The sequence below is a fragment of the Ischnura elegans genome, chromosome 5, assembly GCF_921293095.1.
Source record: "Ischnura elegans chromosome 5, ioIscEleg1.1, whole genome shotgun sequence".
In the NCBI taxonomy this organism is placed as follows: Eukaryota; Metazoa; Arthropoda; class Insecta; order Odonata; family Coenagrionidae; genus Ischnura; species Ischnura elegans.
In genome coordinates, this window is record NC_060250.1 from 30,611,681 (window position 1) to 30,633,212 (window position 21,532).

Below are 21,532 nucleotides of genomic sequence, written 5' to 3' on the forward strand. Positions count from 1 at the left end.
ATAGTTAATTTTATATTTGTTTGTATTATTATACGTATTGGAAGAATTGACATAGTGTTTTAATCCTCGATAACCGGTGCGTGTGGATGGTGCGCTCAAACCGAAGCTATGTTTTGCTGGAAATGTGCTTCAATCCCGCACGTTATTGCGATTCGTGCAAGCCAGCTCCAACAGTTTCCTGTCACTGGATAATTAAGGTAAGGTATGATTTATCTTTTATTATATTGTACGCATAAATAGACTACATTAATTATGTTATTTGAGTATATTTGGATACAACTACCACATTGACCACATTGCGCCAATAGAGGTAATTATTTTGTTTATGTTTGGCTATTGTTTTCCTTTTTTGTTGGGTTATGTATCGAGGAGACTGGTGTCCATTGAAGTTATATGGTAAAACATAGTAATGTCAATCTTGTACGTATAAATTAATAGATTATGCGTCGTATAGTAATTCCGTGCTTCGCGGCTGAAGTTACATTTTTTCTTCTCTTAATGAAGAGCAGAAAAAATTGTTTAAAGGAATGTTTTCGTTCACGTGTAAGTTGTTTTATCGCTGTTTATTACCACAACCTACTGTATTGTAGTTCTTGCATTCCTAGTTATCCTATGCTTTAGTCATAACATCTTTGACCTTAGACTTATCAGCGTAGCCTTGTCACTAATAGATTCCTCGAGGTTCCGAGCGGTTTTGCCCTCTACTTCTAATTATTTAACGAGCAAGAAGTATTGGTCGTGTAATATCGGTTCCCTTAAAGCAAAATGTAATATTTCTTTCATCTTGAAATGCAGTCAATCAAGGTGCATTTCGTCATTATTATTAACACAAGATAAATACGTAATTTTCATGCGAAAGTTTGTCATTATATGTAAGAAAGAGGTGCGTATGGGCCAAATTAATTAATTATAATTTTATTTTCATGCTCTTTCGCGCATACCCAGGAGGCGACGATGTAAATAGCTTGGCCTGGACCAGAGGAGAATGGATTACGGAAAAGACGACGAAGCAAAGCCAGAAGACCAGGTGGAATTGTTAATACCGAGGTAAGGTTTGAGGGAAAAAAATTTTTTTATCCATGATGGAGAGGTTTCTTAAAGTTAAGCCTGAAATTATCGGTTATGTATGAAATTTATTTGTTTGAAAATTTGATATCACAAGTTTATATTTTTTCAGTGTGAATCATCCGATACTAAATCATGGTACTAATAAATTAGTATAATGTACTAAATAAGCATACCAATGGATTCACGTTTTCCCTAGTTAATTTATATTTAAAAGTAGTCATATGATCTTTTCTCATATTTCTCATTCTTCTTAAGAGAAAGGCTATTAATTTTGTAAAATGAAAGCATATCCCCAAAATATATGATTTCTCAAAGGACAATGTCAAATCTGTGCTAGCTGGGACCTCGACATAATTGGTAAATGAAAAGATTTAAAACTTATGTCTGGAACCTAGCAGAGAAGCCAAACTTTCATTTGCATTCAGAATACAGAATTAGTACTAAAATTACAGACTTCACAGAATTCAAATTGAAAGGCCTTGAGCTCCTATTCAGATCTTACAAAAAGATATATTTTTGCATGACTTTTAAACTTGACTTCTTCTTTTCTCCTTTCAGAAAGTGGTTAATTGTGCAGAGTTGGTTTCCTGAATTCAGGTTTCTTCGTGTGCAATGGGTTACAACGCTTGTTCCGTGCTAACATTTTTTTCTATTTTCCAATTCAAACCATTGTTTGTACTTGATTTATCTTTGTGCCATTTTTTTAAACTAAGTTTCACCTACTGTTTGCTGGCCCTTAATGCTTGTTAGCAATATTCATGGCCACACTTGTTATTTGTGTGTATTATTTTATTTTTCTCTTTGAATAAATGTTTTATTATCTGTATGTTCTGGTTTCCTTATATTTATTCATCCGTTTGATCCATATTGATATTAAGTGGATGTGGGTCAGAAAATCAATATGTATAATTCGTGTACGAGGGCCTGCAGATACATATGTATATTACATGTAAGGATATTCAGATTTCCAATTTGTAATACGCATGTATACATACATCCTGAGGGACTTTTGAGCCACTTTTACGTGAAATATACAGACGTAATACGATTGTATTCCTTTGTATACATATGTATAAATCATGTATGGGTATTCAGATTTCCAATTTGTAATACGCACGAATACATACATCTATAGGGACTTTTGAACCACTTCTACGTGAAATATACCGATGTAATACGATCGTATTCCATCTTATACATATGTATTTGGGCACGTATTTTTTGTGTATTATTGATGTAATACAAATGCCGTGTTATCTGGGCTGCTTATTACTCCAACAATTTCTGCACAATGAATGAGCAGGACTCTACCCAGCCAATTTCCCATCTGTTTAGAACCCAAGCAAAGCTGGGTCATGAGGTTCATGGCCACTGTAGCCCATTATGTTCCCATTTTTCCTCAGCTTATTAGTTTTTGGTACAGATTATTGTGTTATCATGCTGCACATATCCATTGCTACAAGCATCTTATTAAGTTTTTAAGGTTTGTAGACTTACAGTAATATTTTCTATATTTTTCCTGTCTCAAGCATAGCCTAACTGGTAGGGTCAAGGAACATGAATACCCACAAATTGAAAAGTGTTAATCATCTATTTTATGTTTCTGAAAAATCAGGAGAATACCTACAACCGAAATGAATTTCTCTATAGAATACACATTGAGGTGTTAAGGTTTGGGACTCCGGCCACTGGTAGACTCCAAAAATTTAGTTCATTTTTACACAATATCTTCCACCTACCAACTGTACTCCACAGAGCATAATAAATGAGTCCAAGAAGCTAAGTCTCTCATATGCTTCCATCATCCTTCCATGAATCAAGGAATGGCTCAGAGAGGGTTCAGTGGGCTGTAGATGAGATGGGGCTGAATCTAAGCCGGAAATGAAAATCAAAGATGAAGTATTGCTGATACCAAAGTGATAATAAAGAGAGTTTCGTAGAGAATTTTAATGAACTGAGTTAATAATCATCCAAAAAACCTGAAAGTTGATGTTGAGCACCTGATTTAAAATGTATGTATGTCTAATGTACAAAGTAAATGTGACTTCAGTAGTACACTGTAATGGAGGAGATACTGGATTCAGGGCAGGCTTTTGCCGTGAATGAGTAGTGCAAACAAAATATTGCCATGACGACGTGCAGTGGCGTAGGCAGCAGGGAGGTCTGGGGGGTCCGGACCCCCAAAAAATAAAAACATAATTACTTTGCTTCAGAAAAAATAACAAAATGTTGATAAAATCATATATTAACAAAAATATTTATTTGAAAAATGAAGTTTTTTCGATTATGCAAAGTGTTAAATTTAGTTTAAAACCTTCTAATTAGTACCCTGTTTTTAAAAAATTTCCCCCCTGGTTTTGAATTTCCTCCGAACAAAATTCCTGGCCACCCCACTGACGAAGTGTATGTACTGTGTAAACCGAGAGATGTGAAGAGTAACAAAGAAGTAAAGCCACCATCAGACTTTTCCTTCCATCTGTAACCTTTTCTATCTTCGAGCACCTCTCAGCATAAATATATTAGGATTTCGCAATTTTGATAGTCAATCTCATCCAAAGAAACATTCACACTACTATTACTGGTTTTCTATATCTTAACCTCTTACTTGTGTAACTGACTTGCATATTTTAATACCCTAACCCTATGGCTTCTTTGAGAAAATATTCTCTCTTTCAAGGTCATGATGAAGAATTAAAATATTTTTCTCTCCATTTACAACTTTTCTCCATCATCCTCCCCGCTCACCATTAAGAAAATCACCAGATGCACTTATTTTATATCCACCAGTTTCTTCCTCAATCATTTTACGCTATATCAGTGGTGGTTATGACTGCAAGCCCTGTTAAGCCTCAAATTAGGTGGGATAGGCTCACCCTTACCCCAACAGCACACATTTGGATATACATAATGTATTTATATTGTATTTTCATGGGTCACATACATATGTATTTTTGTTATGTATAACATGTGTAATACATATGTATTATTGGATTTATTTCCTTCGTATTCATACATATGTAAAAGTGGTACGTGTTTACACGATAAATACATTTGTATTTTTGAAATTTGAATACTTATGTAAATGTGGTCAAAAATACAAATGTAAATATCGTGTAACACTTGTTACTTTTACATATGTATGAATACAGAGGAAATACATATGTAAATGTGGTCAAAACTACACAGAATATACATTATGTATATTCCCTGTAATTTTTGAGAGGTGGATTTTCGTGGCGTCTAGTGAAATGTTCAGAAACATTTTTGCAGAAATAATATGTTCACTGCAAACGCCAGATTTCCTCATTTCAATGATCATTCATCCATTCGAATTTATACCCAGGAAGCTTAAAAATAAATCATATACTGATCGATGTGAGCAAGGGTAGTATGGCGACCATATTTATGTTAATTTGTAAATGCACGCGAAATACAGACGTATTACATATGTAAAATTCAGTTTCCATCCGCGAAATATACACATGGAAAATGGTTCACAATACATGAAAAATACAAAAAATAGTTCTTGCACAGCGCAAAAGTAAAAGCGAAGTTTAATTTTTTAAACGATATTTAAAATTAACTGTTTAAACAAAAAAATTAAATTCTCAATTCTGTCGCAACAAGCTAGGGAAGTGAGTGGGAGTGATAATCTCGTTAACAGTTAGCTCGGCATTTCGTTCGAGACTACGAGAACGTCAAGAACGTGCTGTAGAAGGAACTCCGGCTACTGATGTATAGTTAATTTTATATTTGTTTGTATTATTATACGTATTGGAAGAATTGACATAGTGTTTTAATCCTCGATAACCGGTGCGTGTGGATGGTGTGCTCAAACCGAAGCTATGTTTTGCTGGAAATGTGCTTCAATCCCGCACGTTATTGCGATTCGTGCAAGCCAGCTCCAACAGTTTCCTGTCACTGGATAATTAAGGTAAGGTATGATTTATCTTTTATTATATTGTACGCATACATAGACTACATTAATTATGTTATTTGAGTATATTTGGGTACAACTATTGGCGCAATGTGTTGACCACATTGCGCCAATAGAGGTAATTATTTTGTTTATGTTTGGCTATTGTTTTCCTTTTTTGTTGAGTTATGTATCGAGGAGACTGGTGTCCATTGAAGTTATATGGTAAAACATAGTAATATCAATCTTGTACGTATAAATTAATAGATTATGCGTCGTATAGAAATTCCGTGCTTCGCGGCTGAAGTTACATTTTTTCTTCTCTTAATTAAGAGCAGAAAAAATTTTTAAAGGAATGTTTTCGTTCACGTGTAAGTTGTTTTATCGCTGTTTATTACCACAACCTACTGTATTGTAGTTCTTGCATTCCTAGTTATCCTATGCTTTAGTCATAACATCTTTGACCTTAGACTTATCAGCGTAGCCTTGTCACTAATAGATTCCTCGAGGTTCCGAGCGGTTTTGCCCTCTACTTCTAATTATTTAACGAACAAGAAGTATTGGTCGTGTAATATCGGTTCCCTTAAAGCAAAATGTAATATTTCTTTCATCTTGAAATGCAGTCAATCAAGGTGCATTTCGTCATTATTATTAACACAAGATAAATACGTAATTTTCATGCGAAAGTTTGTCATGATATGTTAGAAAAAGGTGCGTACGGGCCAAATTAATTAGTTGTAATTTTCTTTTCATGCTCTTTCGCGCATACCCAGCAGGCGACGATGTAAATAGCTTGGCCTGGACAAGAGGAGAATGGATTACGGAAAAGACGACGAAGCAAAGCCAGAAGACCAGGTGGAATTGTTAATACCGAGGTAAGCTTTGAGGGAAAATTTCTTTTAACCATAATGGAGAGGTTTCTTAAAGTTAAGCCTGAAATTATCTATTATGTATGAAATTTATTTTTTTGAAAATTTGATATCACAAGTTTATATTTTTTCTGTGTGAGTCATCCGCTACTAAATCATGGTACTAATATATTAGTATCATTTACTAAATAAGCATACCAATGGATTCACGTTTTCCTAGTTAATTTATATTTAAAAGTAGTCATATTATCTTTTCTCATATTTCTCATTCTTCTTAAGAGAAAGGCTATTAATTTTGTAAAATGAAAGCATTTCCCCAAAATATTTGATTTCTCAAAGGACAAGGTCAAATCTGTGCTAGCTGGGACCTCGACATAATTGGTAAATGAAAAAATTTAAAACTTATGTCTGGAATCTAGCAGAGAAACCAAACTTTCATTTGCATTCAGAATACAGAATTAGAACTAAAATTACAGACTTCACAGAATACCGACTGCCTATATGAATTGAAAAAAAATAAAATTGAAAGGCCTTTAGCTCCTATTCAGATCTTACAAAAAGATATATTTTTGCATGACTTTTAAACTTGACTTCTTCTTTTCTCCTTTCAGAAAGTGGCTAATTGTGCAGAGTTGGTTTCCTGAATTCAGGTTTCTTCTTGTGCAATGGGTTACAGCGCTTGTTCCGTGCTAACATTTTTTTCTATTTTCCAACTCAAACCATTGTTTGTACTTGATTTATCTTTGTGCCATTTGTTTTAACTAAGTTTCACCTACTGTTTGCTGGCCCTTAATGCTTGTTAGCAATATTCATGGCCACACTTGTTATTTGTGTGTATTATTTTATTTTTCTCTTTGAATAAATGTTTTATTTACTGTATGTTCTGGTTTCCTTATTCATCCGTTTGATCCATATTGATATTAAGTGGATGTGGGTCAGAAAATCAACATGTATAATTCGTGTACGGGGGCCTGCAGATACATATGTATATTACATGTAAGGATATTTAGATTTCCAATTTGTAATACGCATGTATACATACATCCTGAGGGACTTTTGAGCCACTTTTACGTGAAATATACAGACGTAATACGATTGTATTCCATTGTATACATATGTATAATTCATGTATGGGTATTCAGATTTCCAATTTGTAATACGCACGAATACATACATCCATAGGGACTTTTGAACCACTTCTACGTGAAATATACCGATGTAATACGATCGTATTCCATCTTATACATATGTATTTGGGCACGTATTTTTTGTGTATTATTGATGTAATTCAGATGTAATACAAATGCCGTGTTATCTGGGTATCACCTCATCATCACCACTTGTCAGCAATCCCAAGATTGGCTTGATTCAGCTTTGAACTCAATTCTCCAATCAGCTTATCTTTCTACTCTTACCACATTCCTATTTTTACATCCTTCATAAAGTTTTCCATGAATTTTATTCACGGCCTTCCCTTGTCACTGTTGTTGTCTACTTGCCCTTAGCTGATTGCAGTCACCATACCATCATGTGCCTCATATAGTAGTTCTGCAGTATTCTCATAGCTTTCATAATTATTCTCTTTTGCACACAGGCATTAGTGATTTCTCATCACTTACTTGGTCAACCCATTTGATTTCCACCATTCTTGGAATCATTGGAGAAGTAAGCTCCAAATGGAATTTTTAATGAATATTTGTGCTACTTATTTCTTGTTATATGATGGGTAAGTAGAAATTTTATTTTTGTTGATTGCACTCTTTGACAAGACTGAATTTCTGAAAATTTATTTCTAGATTATTCCATCTCTCTAGGTACTCAGCTTCCCTGATGATTTAATTTTTTTCACCTCTTCAAGTTTTTGATTGTACATTAATCACTGGTTTCTATTTTCAAGCTTATTTTGCTATTTTATTAATATTTTCTATCCTGCTACACACTCTCGCTATTTTAATGTTCGTTGAATTGATATCCAGCTGATATCTGCTCATTTTTCCTGGAATACCTTTTCTTCAAAAATCTCTGTGTCTGCTACACCACAAAAAATTCAGGGTGATATAATTTTACCATGGAGATATACTCTTACAGCCCTCTCTTCGATATATTTTATCAATGTCTCAATACAACCATTGGAAATTAAAAAGGACAGGGCAAAGCCGTCTCAAACCTTTTATGACCTATTTTTGCTCCTCAACTGCTGGTGGCAGTTTAATCACAGCAACTTGGTGTTAATATAAACTTGGAATGAAACCTTTAATCATTACAGAGGCCACAAACTCCCAAGTATTCTTATTGGGCCCAGCCGCCATGAAAAAAATGGAGATATTATGTCCTCTCTCCATTTGAACCTGGATGAATACAGAGGAATCAAACTATGTATATTTAACTGCTTAATCGTTTTTATTCATTGTGGAAGGTTTACCTCAGTTAATATATTTCTTTCAAAATTCAATTTCAAAAGCTTATTCCAAAGCACACAATAATCCCCATGACACAAGGTTATTCTGCACATCTCTTTGGTCTTTGTACCCTCCTGCCTTCCCCTCTATGGGCCTAACCAATAAATATATTTGGAGACCTAGCAGGCAGTGGTGTAGCTAGGAAATTCGTAGGAGGGTGGGGGGCCCAAAACGAGGAGTGCAAATTTTTATAAAAAGAGGATTCTTAGTAGAGGGTTTTAAACTAATTTTTACACTTTTTATAACCGAAAAAACTTCATTTGTAAAAGTAATCTTTTAATTCATGATATTTCAATATCTTTTTTTTTCTTTTATCAAACAAAGTAATCGTGATCAAATATTTTGAGGTACTCAACTTCGGGCACCATACTGATCTTGTCCTAATACAAAAGTCAACTATATGGCCATTACAGCAGTGAAAACGACTCTTTCCAATATGCTCTTAACTTATGTCATATTGATAAGCAGGGTAAAAAGAAATAACACCTCCCATTATGTATGTACCTTAATTCTATGGACTCAGAACAACAGAGGTGAATACAAACAAAATTTGGTGGGAAGAACCACTTCCCCAAGCCCCAACATCATGAATAAGTTAAGTGTGCTACTAATAAGTTATGTTAACTTTTAATACTATACGTGATACACAGGGACGCCGAATTACAAAAAATATTGGGGGGGCCCAAACTGGGGATCTTTCCCCGGGAAATTTTATTAGTAGTGAGTTTTAAGTTTTTTAAGCATTTTAGAAGAGTCGTATGATCAACATTAGAACCCTGATAACTCGAATCTCGATATCTGGACACTCCAGGGAAAATTATCAAGCCTGACACATTTTTTACTCACACCCATAATGAATTTTTGAGGGGGCTGGAGCCCCCTCAAGCCCCATGGAGTCGGCGCCACTGGTGATACATGCAGCTTGACTTTGATTCATTTACTATTTCCTTTGTAGATCTATTGCACTAAGCAGGAGATGTCATATGTAGACCGTATTCTATATATTATCTAAACTTAAGCTTGGTAAAAATTGTAAAGTCATAACCTACTCATTTATTGAAAATTTGGGGGACGAGTCATTTACCACTCTCCCCTGGAAATCAGCAGCTGCACTTTGATTTAAAATGCTTCCAATATTTTGAATTTTAATTCCTTTATCCAATGCAATTAATGATTAATAAATGTCAATTTTGCTAAAGCAGATTTGAAAATCAGTATAAATAATTCAAATTTGTAAATTTTAAAATTCATTTCCCTCTGATGATATAGAAGGTAATTTTATTTATGTACTGCATTGATAAAACACCTTTACCATTTTAAATTGATTTATTCAAGCCTTTACAGAGCATATAATAGATTTTAGTGAAAGGGGAAATACATAGTCTGGCAGATATGCTCATTTTTTGCGGTCAAAGATAGAAGATTTATGCAACACATTTTATTACTAAGTGGTGCATGGATTTAAAAAGGAATATTACATATTTCCTCAACTTTTTGAACTCATAATCTGATGGTGTGATTCTTATATTTTATAGGTGAGCCAAGGGCCTTCTGGGTACAGGTACTGTCAGAAATGTTTTGATTTCTGATATTAGCCTGCCCGTGGTGTACGAAGGCTTAGAAAAAGAAACAAACCCTCCTACCCAGTCATTTAAAATTTATGAAATTCACACACCTCTGAGGCCAGAGGCATAGACACCAGTCAGGAGCAAGCTTGTGTTTTGAAGCATGTTTTTTTAATAGCTATATTTTCTCAATAGTGGGTAGAGCTTTGAGCATCAGATCAAATATTTCTCAGTTCAAATTATGGGCGATGCCTTCAGGCATCCTTAAAAAAAATATATCCTCAAAGTCCGACTTGGCCCAGGAAAAGGACCTGGCTCTCCTTCCCAGAATGTATAAACTTCAGGCGCCGCGCCGGTGTTTCAGTCTGCGGCGAAATCGATCCTCTTCTATCCAAACCAACCTTCAAGTTAAATCTCATAATGGAAGAGTAACATATAATCATTGCCTGAATTGAGTTTTTTACCCCCTCACAGCAGAAAATTTTCATTATAAATACGCATGTGCTTAAATCCCTAGACGCGAAGGTCGTCAGTCGGCTAAATCCAACTCTCCGATTTGCTTAGCTGGGATGAGAAAGGGGCGTCTGTTGTCCGCAATATCATCGGGCGAACCCCTGTGGCGATAAGCAAGAACACGCAAAGCAGTCAGCCGGCGAGCGATCGACTGTGGGACGAGTGGCATGAATCAGCCAGATTGCAGCACTCAGTCGAACTGACTCGCGGATTGAATCCCATTAGCTGATCAAGTTCATTCGGCCGGCAGAGAGTTGGCCAATGCAGCCCAAGCGCCCGCTGTGACTCGCCCCGTTATGCTCACGGGACTATTCAACGACGTGGTTCTGCAATGCCTAGTTCCGCCCCATATCCCCTCTCGGAGTTTGTCCAAGTCCGCTTGATCGAAAAATGCCATCCACGAGCCGTAATGGTACACTTAAGAGCGTCTGCAGTGTCGTCGTTTCTTTTGACCTGATTTCGTACAAGCTCATGAAACTGATAGATGGATTAGGAAATGGATTTTTGTCGAACGGAAATTCTCATTTTGGCCACACAGGTTTAAATTAAAAGCCAATAATTGCGAAAATTTCCGCCCTTTTCAAAACGTTCGTTACACGGCTATGGATCCGTGGGAATGTAATGGAAGGCTGATGATGTTTATCCCCGATGATGAATGGACAGGAGTTATCGATGATGTCAAAGACTCTCCGAACCTCTTTCCATGTTATGAGCGATGCTTTCCCACCAAAGTAAGGGTCTTTTGATTTTTGAAACTGTATTTGAATAGGTGAAAAACTTAAAATCAAACAAACGCACTGTTTGTGTCGCTGGGTTAAGGGCTTTTTGATTTATATATTAAATTTTAATGTATTCTACTTTATTATAATTCAGGTTCAACTTGGGTGAACAAGTAAGATGAAAAGGTTGGAATGATTTATGTGGATGATCGACTGGTGATCATGTTAATACATAGCTGGAGGAGATATTGACTTCTGTTTTGATTAGCAAGAGGACTTCTGTAAGCACGAGGAGGGAAGCTTAATTACAGTTCCTTTCGTTAGCCAAATTTGACCTGTACTTTCTCTGCATAAATTGTTGAAAACTTACCTCTAAGCGAAGCGACTATTGGCAGAGCTGGTACTACTCTGAAGGCCGCTATATACGGTGAATGATCATGCAAATGATCATGCTGAATGATCACGTGGTCATTCACAGGATCATGCGAGAAAAATAGAACATGTTGTATTTTTCACTGAATGATCATGCGCATGAAGGTTCATTCGCGAATTGTTCCGTCATACACGGTGAATGATCATGCGCATGATCATGGAGAATGATCATGCGAATGAAATCATTCGCCATGAATAGCGGCCTTAAGATACAAAAATATTGATCGAGGCTGAGTCACGTAATTCCACCATTCGGTTGCCCAAGTTGGGAGTCGAAGACTATTGTATCTAGGAAGTGTGACTTTTTCTCTCCATTACATACTCATTAAACTGTCACATTTTCTGGAGAGAAATTGAGATAAGAGTGAGACGAGCTATCTATTTGTCGCCATATTTCATGAAATTTAGGCATACCTTTACTGTATGCATATAAAATGATAAAAGTAGTTTACCTTATACGCCCATTTTTATAGTGGCCACGTGGGTGATTACACATAATTCCAAGTAGTTGCAATTATGAGGTCACTGCAGTTTGATTGAGTGGAAAAAATATTTATTCCCACGTATTAAAAATTTTTCGAATAAAATAAAGTATATGCTCATCTATAGTTTGAGAAATAATAAAAATTTCGTGGGGTATGAGAAAATAAAATACATACATTATTACGTACCCCTATAACTATTAACTTGGGAGTTTCTAACTATTGGGTAGATCAATGCAGTAGCTATAACGAATGCAACTTATTACAATATAGAGTCATCTTCTGGGTAGAGATCAACAACAAAACATTTCAACATCCTGTCTTAAAAAAAAACACGATGACCTGATGTTTTAAACATAAATATCATTCTTTTCGATGACTTTTTATCATGATCAATTTTCACTGCGTCTGTACGGACGATTTGAAAATATGATTACACATTATTCCAAGTATCTGCAATTATAAGGCCACTGCAGTTTGATTGAGTGAAAAAATATTTATTCCTACAAGGTGACATTTGAGTCACAAATGTTCGTCATTCATCTAGGAATATAGGTCTCCGCTACAGAGCATGACGTATGAAGTCGGAGATCCAAGGCATAACATATGTGTGACCCAACGACGCTGGCAGTGGGATCCAACGAGTTGGTTGTCACAGCCATCTCTTATCCATCCATTAAAAATGGCTCCCTCATCCAACTAAATGGATGGCGCCCCAGCAAACATTTAAATTGGGTGTGGGATCCAACTCTTGGATACCACAACCAATTTTTTTTCTTTCATTGTAGGTGTGGGAGAAAATCAAACGAGGAAAAGTTTTGAAATGGTGAACATTTATTCAAACTCTACTCTGTACATTCACCTAGGCCATCTCAAGGGAAAAAACAGAGGCGATGCTGATAAACACGAGGCAATTTTTTTTAATAATTCGCACGATGAGAAGATTTCGCTTCACTTCATCCAACCGGGATACCATTCACCTCAACACATATCCCGGAAGACCCCTTCTTCCCGCAGGCAGTCTACCGAAAGCTGGACACTCTTCTTCGTCTCCGGCTCGAACCCGGTACCACAGGAAAAGAAAACCGACTGCTTTGCTGGAAAGTCTCTCTTCCGCTCTCTCCCCCACCATCCAAACACCCTTTCCCAAATCACCATACCGCAATTACTCTCTCTCTGGAGAAATGACTCGACTTGCGCCCGATTAAGTAAATTTATTTTATCGGGGGAAGTGAGCGATCAAAGTAGAGCTTCGACATAAAATGCAAAATTTCTCCCTGAATTGGACGCATTCAGTCGTGAGCGAACACTTGCGCTCAGTATGTGATCAGTGTGACGTCACTCCTGATGCACAGTTCTTGAATAGAAGTAGACGGAGACCGTCATGGTAGTCACGCTCTGGGTGGAAAATTTAGAGTTTGCAGCGGGTGCAAGATAAATATCAACATTACGTAACAATACCATTGTTAAGAAAAAGCATCGCTTCCGCACAACCGGTCTTTTTTTCGCGACGAAATACTCACTGCAAAACTTACACTGACGCTTGGCTTTTGCCACCCAGACGGTGCCTTGCGACGGATTCATCGACCGCCTATGCTTCATGACTGAAATGCGTCAAATAACGTATACAAGGCCTATGATGTAGCCGCTCATTCATTTTTTTTTCGAGTGCTCTCTTTGGTAGCTACATGTTTGAGACTCCTCAGTATTCTGCAAAGCCCTCACGTACGCCCCATACATCATAAAATTTAACATAAGATAACAAACATGTTCCAGAAATCTCTCGTATAAGGCCCACACTGAGGGCTACTGTGAGGGAAGTTAAAAAATTAGTTGCAATTGGCCAGTGAGGAATTGCGAGACAATTTAAAAGCCTTACCGCAGGCCTAAGCCATTCAGGGAGCCTCAAGATATTTTGCGTAGCAGTCTACTGCCAAGCTCTGTACGAGCTCTGAACGCTCACTTTTCCCGTGTGCACCCAGGATTTCGTGATCGGCGGGGGAGACTAAGTTTTTTTCCGGGGAGGGTACAATCCAGGAAGGGGTCAGTTATCGGGCAGAGCGAAAAAACCCTTTCTCCTTGAACCCCTTGTGGAAAAATCTAGATAAAAAAAAACAGAATCCTGCATCTCCAAACACCACTTCCTCCAACTCTACTCCCCCCGGTGTCCGGCAGCTAAGTGCTAGCCCAAGAATTAAGTTAAAAATAACACGAGGTGACCCACATGGCGGCCATTAACGCGACCGCCGGGACTCATTATTACAACAAACCAACCAACAAACCGAGCTACCTAATATATATATATATAAATATGTATATATATCCCACACAGTCCTCCTGCGTTTACCCCGAAACTTAGCAAAATATCACTCGCCATTGAATCTCGAAACTATTTTGCGCTCACTAAACCTTTCTTCGCGCGCACATTTCACGCCGTTTCCAGCATGATATCATCCAAACTTCACGAACAATTATCGAATTGAAAAAAAATCTGCTAGATACGCCATCAGCGTGAAATTGTTTTCTTCCATTTGGAAAAAATACTTAACACGGTTCGCTCACTGGCTTCACTAAAAGTTAATGATCCAATCGCTCTCGTCCTCATCTATGATATGACGTAATCTCCAGTCTAAATTAGGATGGATAGTGCTTTCGTTTCAGCGCAACCGGTGTCGCTGATATTTCGTGCAATGCCCTAATGAAAAAAATATTTATTATGTTTTGGATATGTTCGTCATGATCGGTCGTCGGTGGACCATGGTGTGATGTGTTGTGGGCGTCGGCATGATCCCTATGAACGGTTATTTCCCACTCCAAAGGCATTAGTAACAGCCACAAACAAGTGAGAATCTTCAAACCCAAATGTAGGTATCCCATGAATATAATAATATAATAATAAATATAGTAATCGCCGGAGTGCGCAGACCAAGGGGAAAATTGGAAGAAAATGGCTGAAGTTGGTGAGAGAATAAACTGCGAATTTCCGTCATATATGGCCGCCAGAAGACAGTCGGCTCCTTTATTACTCTAAATCACACTTGACTCACGTATAATAGTATTATTATTATTCAAAGGCGTGTTTAAGGGCTTGAGGTTTCACACTGGTTGACATATGGCCGCTCGAAACGAGTACATATAAACTTAAGGCATCGGAAAGTCGTGCAGAATGGAATCCTCAACGCGTAGGGGTTGCCAAACATATAACTCATTGGAAGGAAAATAAATCACGTCTGTTTTCTCAGTTAGTTCCCCCGGCGAGTGGCACAATGTTCTCAGATACTCAAAGGCTACTACTCCACAAGATCCATTCAACCAGACGTAAGAAGAATTCTCAAAAGAAGCTAATGCTCTTCCTGAATCAGATACAGTGAAACCACAGTTTCTGGACAAATACCATTACGGACAGTGTAAATGATATGCATTCCCTTAAGCTTTTATAACTGGACGTTCCAGCTTGTGGCAGCGGCCACCTTGTCGTGGATATTTATCATCCTGTCCGGGTACCTTCCATTAACATGCGTGTTTTAAGAATAATATGCAGAATGTGTACAGCGTTTTCATGTGGAGACATAGTGGTCTAACGTTGGGTTGACTGATCATCAACTTTCCATGCGTTGTGAATTCAACGAATGTGACATCCTTCCGTCATTTTTGTGCAGAATAAGTTCAGACTGCCTCGTATTTTCCAGTGCCGTTCCAAGATTTTTATTTTCTAACTTGCGCAAAGGAAAAATAATAGAATAAAAAGGTGTTATTTCGGTCACCTGTAAATTTAGAGCATATCATGACATATTATCCTCGACCGTTATCGTCCGTTAGAGATAGGTTTCACTGAATCACTAGTCTCAGATGCTGCGTTGCTTACATTACATTGCCTTTGATTTAGCATGGCCCCTTAGACATACTTGACCCATTCACAAACTGCGGGGAAGACCGTTCTCAAAGCTGCTAGCTGGTAAATCTCATATTTAATTGCCCGCCCAGCTGATTCCGACGCACTCTGTAAGTTTCCTTAACCCTTAAAAATCCTCCTTCGCCAAAAAACGAAATAGTTTCCCAATAATATCCTGCATTCTCCTCTTTAGTATTTTTTTAAACTCATTTTTTTTAAATTTTCGGCGAGGTCTGCATGGCACGGGCGGTTTTGATATGTTCGTTTCACGTTTATTTTTATTTTACTTGAAAAGGAAATAAAAAGGACGCCCGCGCCACATGAATTGCCTCCGCCAATTTTGATCGGCGTCGCATAATTTTATTTTTTTCACTTATTTCATGTGTATAACAAAGTGCACTAAAACGTTTTTTATTTACAAGATAATCATCATTCAGTAATAATTGTTTTATTTTTTTTTGGTTTCTTGTTGGTTGGTACTTTTTTGGTATTTATGTGTTTTTTAAATATTTATAATATATATATTTATATACTTTTTCATATCTGCATATGCAATTAATGTTTCAGTAACGCTTTCTCCATTTTAACTCCCACGTTATCTCACCAAGAGATCCTACTCCCGGTTTGCCTGGGCGCGGCGGCGGTGCTTACTCCCCCATTTCTCCATTCATACCATCGAAATGCTCATCTTTTGTATCCACCCAGAAACAAAACACGGAAAAAAGAGGGCTCGGCACGAGTGGGGGATGATATTTTTCATTTGATGAGAATCACACACTTCTATCCCGCGAATAAATTAATCCACGAGGAAGTGCGAGTTTAACCGTTGTTTTTTTTTAAGCGAGAACGGGCGCCGACCCATATATTTATCGCACCGCTCATCCACTACCAAGCGCGCGCCACCCCAACATCTTTAACTCCCCATATAAACCCCCTAACCTATTCTTTACTATCTCTTTCCTTTCTCGCCCTATCTCTTCCTGCTTCTATTCACGTGCTTTTGTGTTAATATCCCTAACCCATAGCCCACCCGCGAGCCTCCATCTCACCCCGTATGACGTCCGCAACTTTTCTAGGCGTGGCTGCACCCTTACCAAACCCCACCCAACCAACACTCTCCCAACATCACCCATCGCGGTCGCATTTTCCGCCTCCTCCTCTTTCCGGAGACACACCCCAAGCCTCCTCTCTTCTCTTCCCGCCCCCGACACCGCCGTCCCCCGCCGCCACCCCCGAGGCAGGGGGACAAGGGGGCAGAGCCTCACTGCCCCACCCCCACCTCTCCGTTGGCCACCACCCCGGCCCCCGCCGCGCCCTCGATGGCCGATCCTGCGGACGGCGTGTGGTTGCTGAGCGAGGGGGCGACCTGCAAGACAGATGGTGTTAGTGGTTCCGCGAGGCGGCGGCGGGTTTGCGTATTGTAAAGAGTTTTTTTTCTGGGGGAAGAAAAAAAAAATGGATAAAAGGGTAACAAAGACACATGACCCCTTTCCCTAAATTCATGCATTTAAATTTATTTTTTTACATTTTTCTCATACGGCGAGGGGAAGGGTCCCTCGCCAAGATCATTTGAATTCATTCTCCGTCAAAAAATGTTCGTACCTCCGGCTCATTTGAAGGGATGGGTCGCGAGGCTGTTCAGTTGGAAGGGAAACATTTAAGAACGTATCTCCCAAAAATGTCTACGGGGGTAGGGATGTTTAACCCCCAAACCCCCCTGCATTTCACAGCTTTGGTTAAAGGGGAGGGAGCAAGACGGTAATAAGGACACACGGTCCATTTCCCACACTCATACATGCACATATACATTCATTTTTCTTTCTTTATCCACGGTGCGTTAGGAGTGGGTCCCTCGCAAAGCGTCATGCTGATTCACCGCCGACATACTATATTACGGCAATTGGCCGCATTTAAATTAATTCTTTATTTTTCTCTCTTATTTTTCCACGCGACAATGGGAAGCAGTCCCACGCAAGGTGTTATTCATTCGCTGACATAGTATACTACGGCAATTGTCCGCTTCTCTGCGCGAGCATGCTGAGTGATAAAGTTTCCAGTTATTTGCGAAGGTAGGTATATTACTTAGGAGTGAAGTAAAAGGTGGTCAGAGGAAGCGACGATTAGAGTTATAGGAGGTTTAAATGTAGAATACAGTTTGTGTGTTCTTGGATCGAGGGTATAAAGCCCAGGGAGGGTGCGCTAAGGTAATTGCATCAGCTGCAGAGGGAGAGTTCTAGCCGCAGTATTTGTTAAGTGAAAGTGGGTCTCACAATCAGAGACTAGGGAAGGACGTTGAACGCAGAGCAAGCATATCATGGTGGGAAATGAGGTCGTGTGTTCTTATTGAATGTAATCTAAGATGATACCAATGATTAAAGACATCTGGCAATGAATGAACCGGGTACAATTGCCAGCAACAAATTGGAGATAACGAACACTTAACTTAAAGAGAAATTATTAATAAAAATATGTAATTCAATGAGGTTTAAAGCAGGGATTATTAAATTCCACTGCCAAGCTGGAGGGCGATTTGGTGAACCAATATCAACTTGGCTAATAGGCAGAAAAATTAACATTTGTATGATAGGATGCCTTTCGGAGTAATTAGCATTAAAATAACTAACATTATAAATGTATAGATGTCATCCCACGTCAATTCGGACTGGAATTAACCCTTGACCTCTCATATCTTGATGAAAAATGTTACAAATGTTTGCCTTAATACGATTTGCAGAGTTTTCTGAAAACCTAAAAAATAAACCAACGATGAAATTGGCCATGAAAAATAATTGGCTTATCCGGGATTCGAACCCGAATCAACCACTTCCCTTTCAAGTACACTACTAGAAAAATCACCAATCCACTTATTTTCAAGACGAATTCCAGGCTGAGCTTTATCTGTTTTTTCCTGGGTTTAAATAAAAATTTAAGTATTTAGATCACTGTCTTAAGTTTAACGTTTTCATTTCTACCAATAATATTTCCTTAAGTAAAAATATAATATATTTAATTTGGGTTTAATCCCATTTTACGGACATATGTTTTGTTCGATACGGCATACTTTGCTCAATTACAAATAAAAATATAATTACTTTGGGATGATATTCTCCCATTTCACGGACAGTAAAAAAATATTTTGGTGGAATGGCCGTTTGGAATCGAATTTAGACCTGAATTCCCGTTAAGAGACTCCATATTTTCTTCAGTTTTATTGCTGAATTAATTTCACACATATATTTAATTTCAAGTATTTCAATATATATTAAAATATTTCTTGGAGTGTAGGTAAACGTATGTTATGCAAAAAAGTTATAGCCAACATTTCAGTTTATTTAAAACCGTCATCAGGGCTTAACTTTGTACATATTTATTGATAAATATACCTATTGATTAATTGATAATATATATTTATTGATAAATATCAATAAATATGTACAATGTTAAGCCCTGATGATGGTTATAAATAAACACAAACGTTGGCTATAACTTTTTGCATAACATACGTTGACCTACACTCCAAGAAATATTTTAACATGTATTAAACGAGGTCAAGATAAGGAGAAAAAAAAGTATTTCAATATGCGGCTGCGTGAAGCAGTCCATTTAAATGACGATAGGATGCGTGGGGTATTACCATTCGGAGGATGGACTGTGACTCGAGGATGGCGGTGGTGATCTTTGGGTTGACCATCATCTGGGCGATCACCTCGTCTTCCTCCTCGGCGCCTCGGGACGACGCCCGCTCCTCATCCTCGCCCTCCTCATCATCATCCACGCCCACCACCTCACCCAGCACCCCCGGGCTGCCCGCCTCCATCGGCGTCGAAGGCGTGCCGCACTCCGAGTCCAACTCCTTGTTATGAAAAAAAAACACAATGACGTCATATATCAATTAAAAAATATTAATGATAAAATCTGATGTAATGGTGGAAGTGCTTTTTGCCTCTTAGATAAAGCAGCAAATAATTGATTCATCTGAGTTTTATGTGTTTACAGCTTTGATCAGTTACAAAAACAACACTTGGTTAATCGGTGAAAGTGAAGGTGACTCCTGAGATCTCGTTTTTTCGACGTGAAATCCGATATTTGTTTTCGTCTAAAAAAGAAATTCACAAATATCTATTTTTTCTATAAAAGATTCCGGATTCGCATCTTTATAAATTAATTTCGAAGGAAATGCTTTGCTCGAGGTTCGCGAAAGTACCCCCAGAAGATGATGATTTTCTCAAGAGGTTTCATGGGTGTGATGGCAAACTAAACTATACCTGTGCAGCTTTTCGTGATTCATCGGATAGAGCTATGCCGAGGAAGAATAAGGACACATGGAGATGCCCCACCCGCCGAAATACAAATAAACAATCGGGGGTCTGGTAGGAGGGAAGTGGGTGCCCTTCACCGGAGGCTCTGATGGGGGACACGAATGCAGTCAAAGAAGGTGAACGACCGATGAGAATAGAGATTGATATGAGTGAGATAAAAAGTAGTTTGGCTTTCTTTTGTGACAAGTATGATTGTATAAATGGATAAATGACTATGGTGAAAGAACTGAAAGAAATAATTGGAGAACTTAATATCGAAATAGAGGGGGAAAATGAGCAGATTGATTATTTTTATCAAAGAGATGAAGGCCTAGAACAAGATAAATGAAATATATCAATTGTAATATTAGGGGTGGATGTTCAAGGTAACGGAGGGGAGTGCAAATTTACAGTTAATGAACTATCTAATTGCATTGGTATGGAAAAAGTTTATGATTAAGATTTAGTTTATATATATTGTGTACAAGTAAGAAAAGAGAGGGAAATGAAAGAGAAAATAATTGCCCAATTTATGTTTGAAAAAATGGCAATAATGAATTGCCCAATTAGGTTAAATATGACGATTTCAGGTAGTGCCATCAATTACTTGTTATTATATATAAAGATTGATAATATAGGATAAGTATTCGAAGAGATAAAGTATTTTTCTTAAACAATCCTGTTCATAAAGTAATACCTAATTCCAAAAGATGTTACACATGTATTGAAATTACAAAATAGGGCAATAATTGCATTAAACCTTAAGGGACAAGAATTAAGGGGATGATACTGAATCCATGCAAAAAACTTAGTAAAGGCATTACGCAAAATGGAAAAAAACTGGTCAACAACCAGCAAATGCGATATCATATGTTTTTTTGAATCCAAAACAAATGAAAAAAAATCATCGATAGTTTGATTAAAAAAACGGAAAAAATATTATGACTGAACTTAGGAATGGAAGCTGTAGCGTGAAAAAGGTACCTCATATTTTGCCAGCTTGCATGTGTTACGAGAAAAAAGATATTTTAAGGGTATAATAATTCGGATGCTTGTCCCATTTGCCGGTCTGGTATGTTAACATCACCGAGCCCTTTCAGCTGGAGGCAAATTTCCAAGGCGGTTTATGCAAATCCATGGAATATAATCTAGTTAACGAGACATTCCTACCCAGATCCCTCTCGAATAATATGATTACTTGATGGAGGGTTATACACGTCGAAGCTGCACCGAAAAGAGGAAGCTAATACCTATTTCACATTCATCGAATAAATGATGTAATTTACTTAAAATTTCTAAATATAGTTACAAAAAAATGA

General features: G+C 37.7%; 1 protein-coding gene across 2 annotated transcripts in view; it reads right to left on the bottom strand.

Annotated features, from left to right (window-relative positions):
* Positions 1-12,837: 12,837 nt before the first annotated feature.
* The window catches only part of LOC124158652, a 911,695-nt gene continuing 903,000 nt past the window's right edge, over positions 12,838-21,532 (bottom strand). For both annotated transcript variants that reach the window (XM_046533860.1, XM_046533859.1), the window contains 2 exons: positions 19,550-19,768; positions 12,838-17,281 (listed from right to left, as the gene is read on the bottom strand). In XM_046533860.1, coding sequence (XP_046389816.1) covers positions 17,177-17,281; positions 19,550-19,768 — 324 coding nt within the window. In that variant the 3' untranslated portion in view covers positions 12,838-17,176. The remainder of the gene's footprint in view (positions 17,282-19,549; positions 19,769-21,532) is intronic.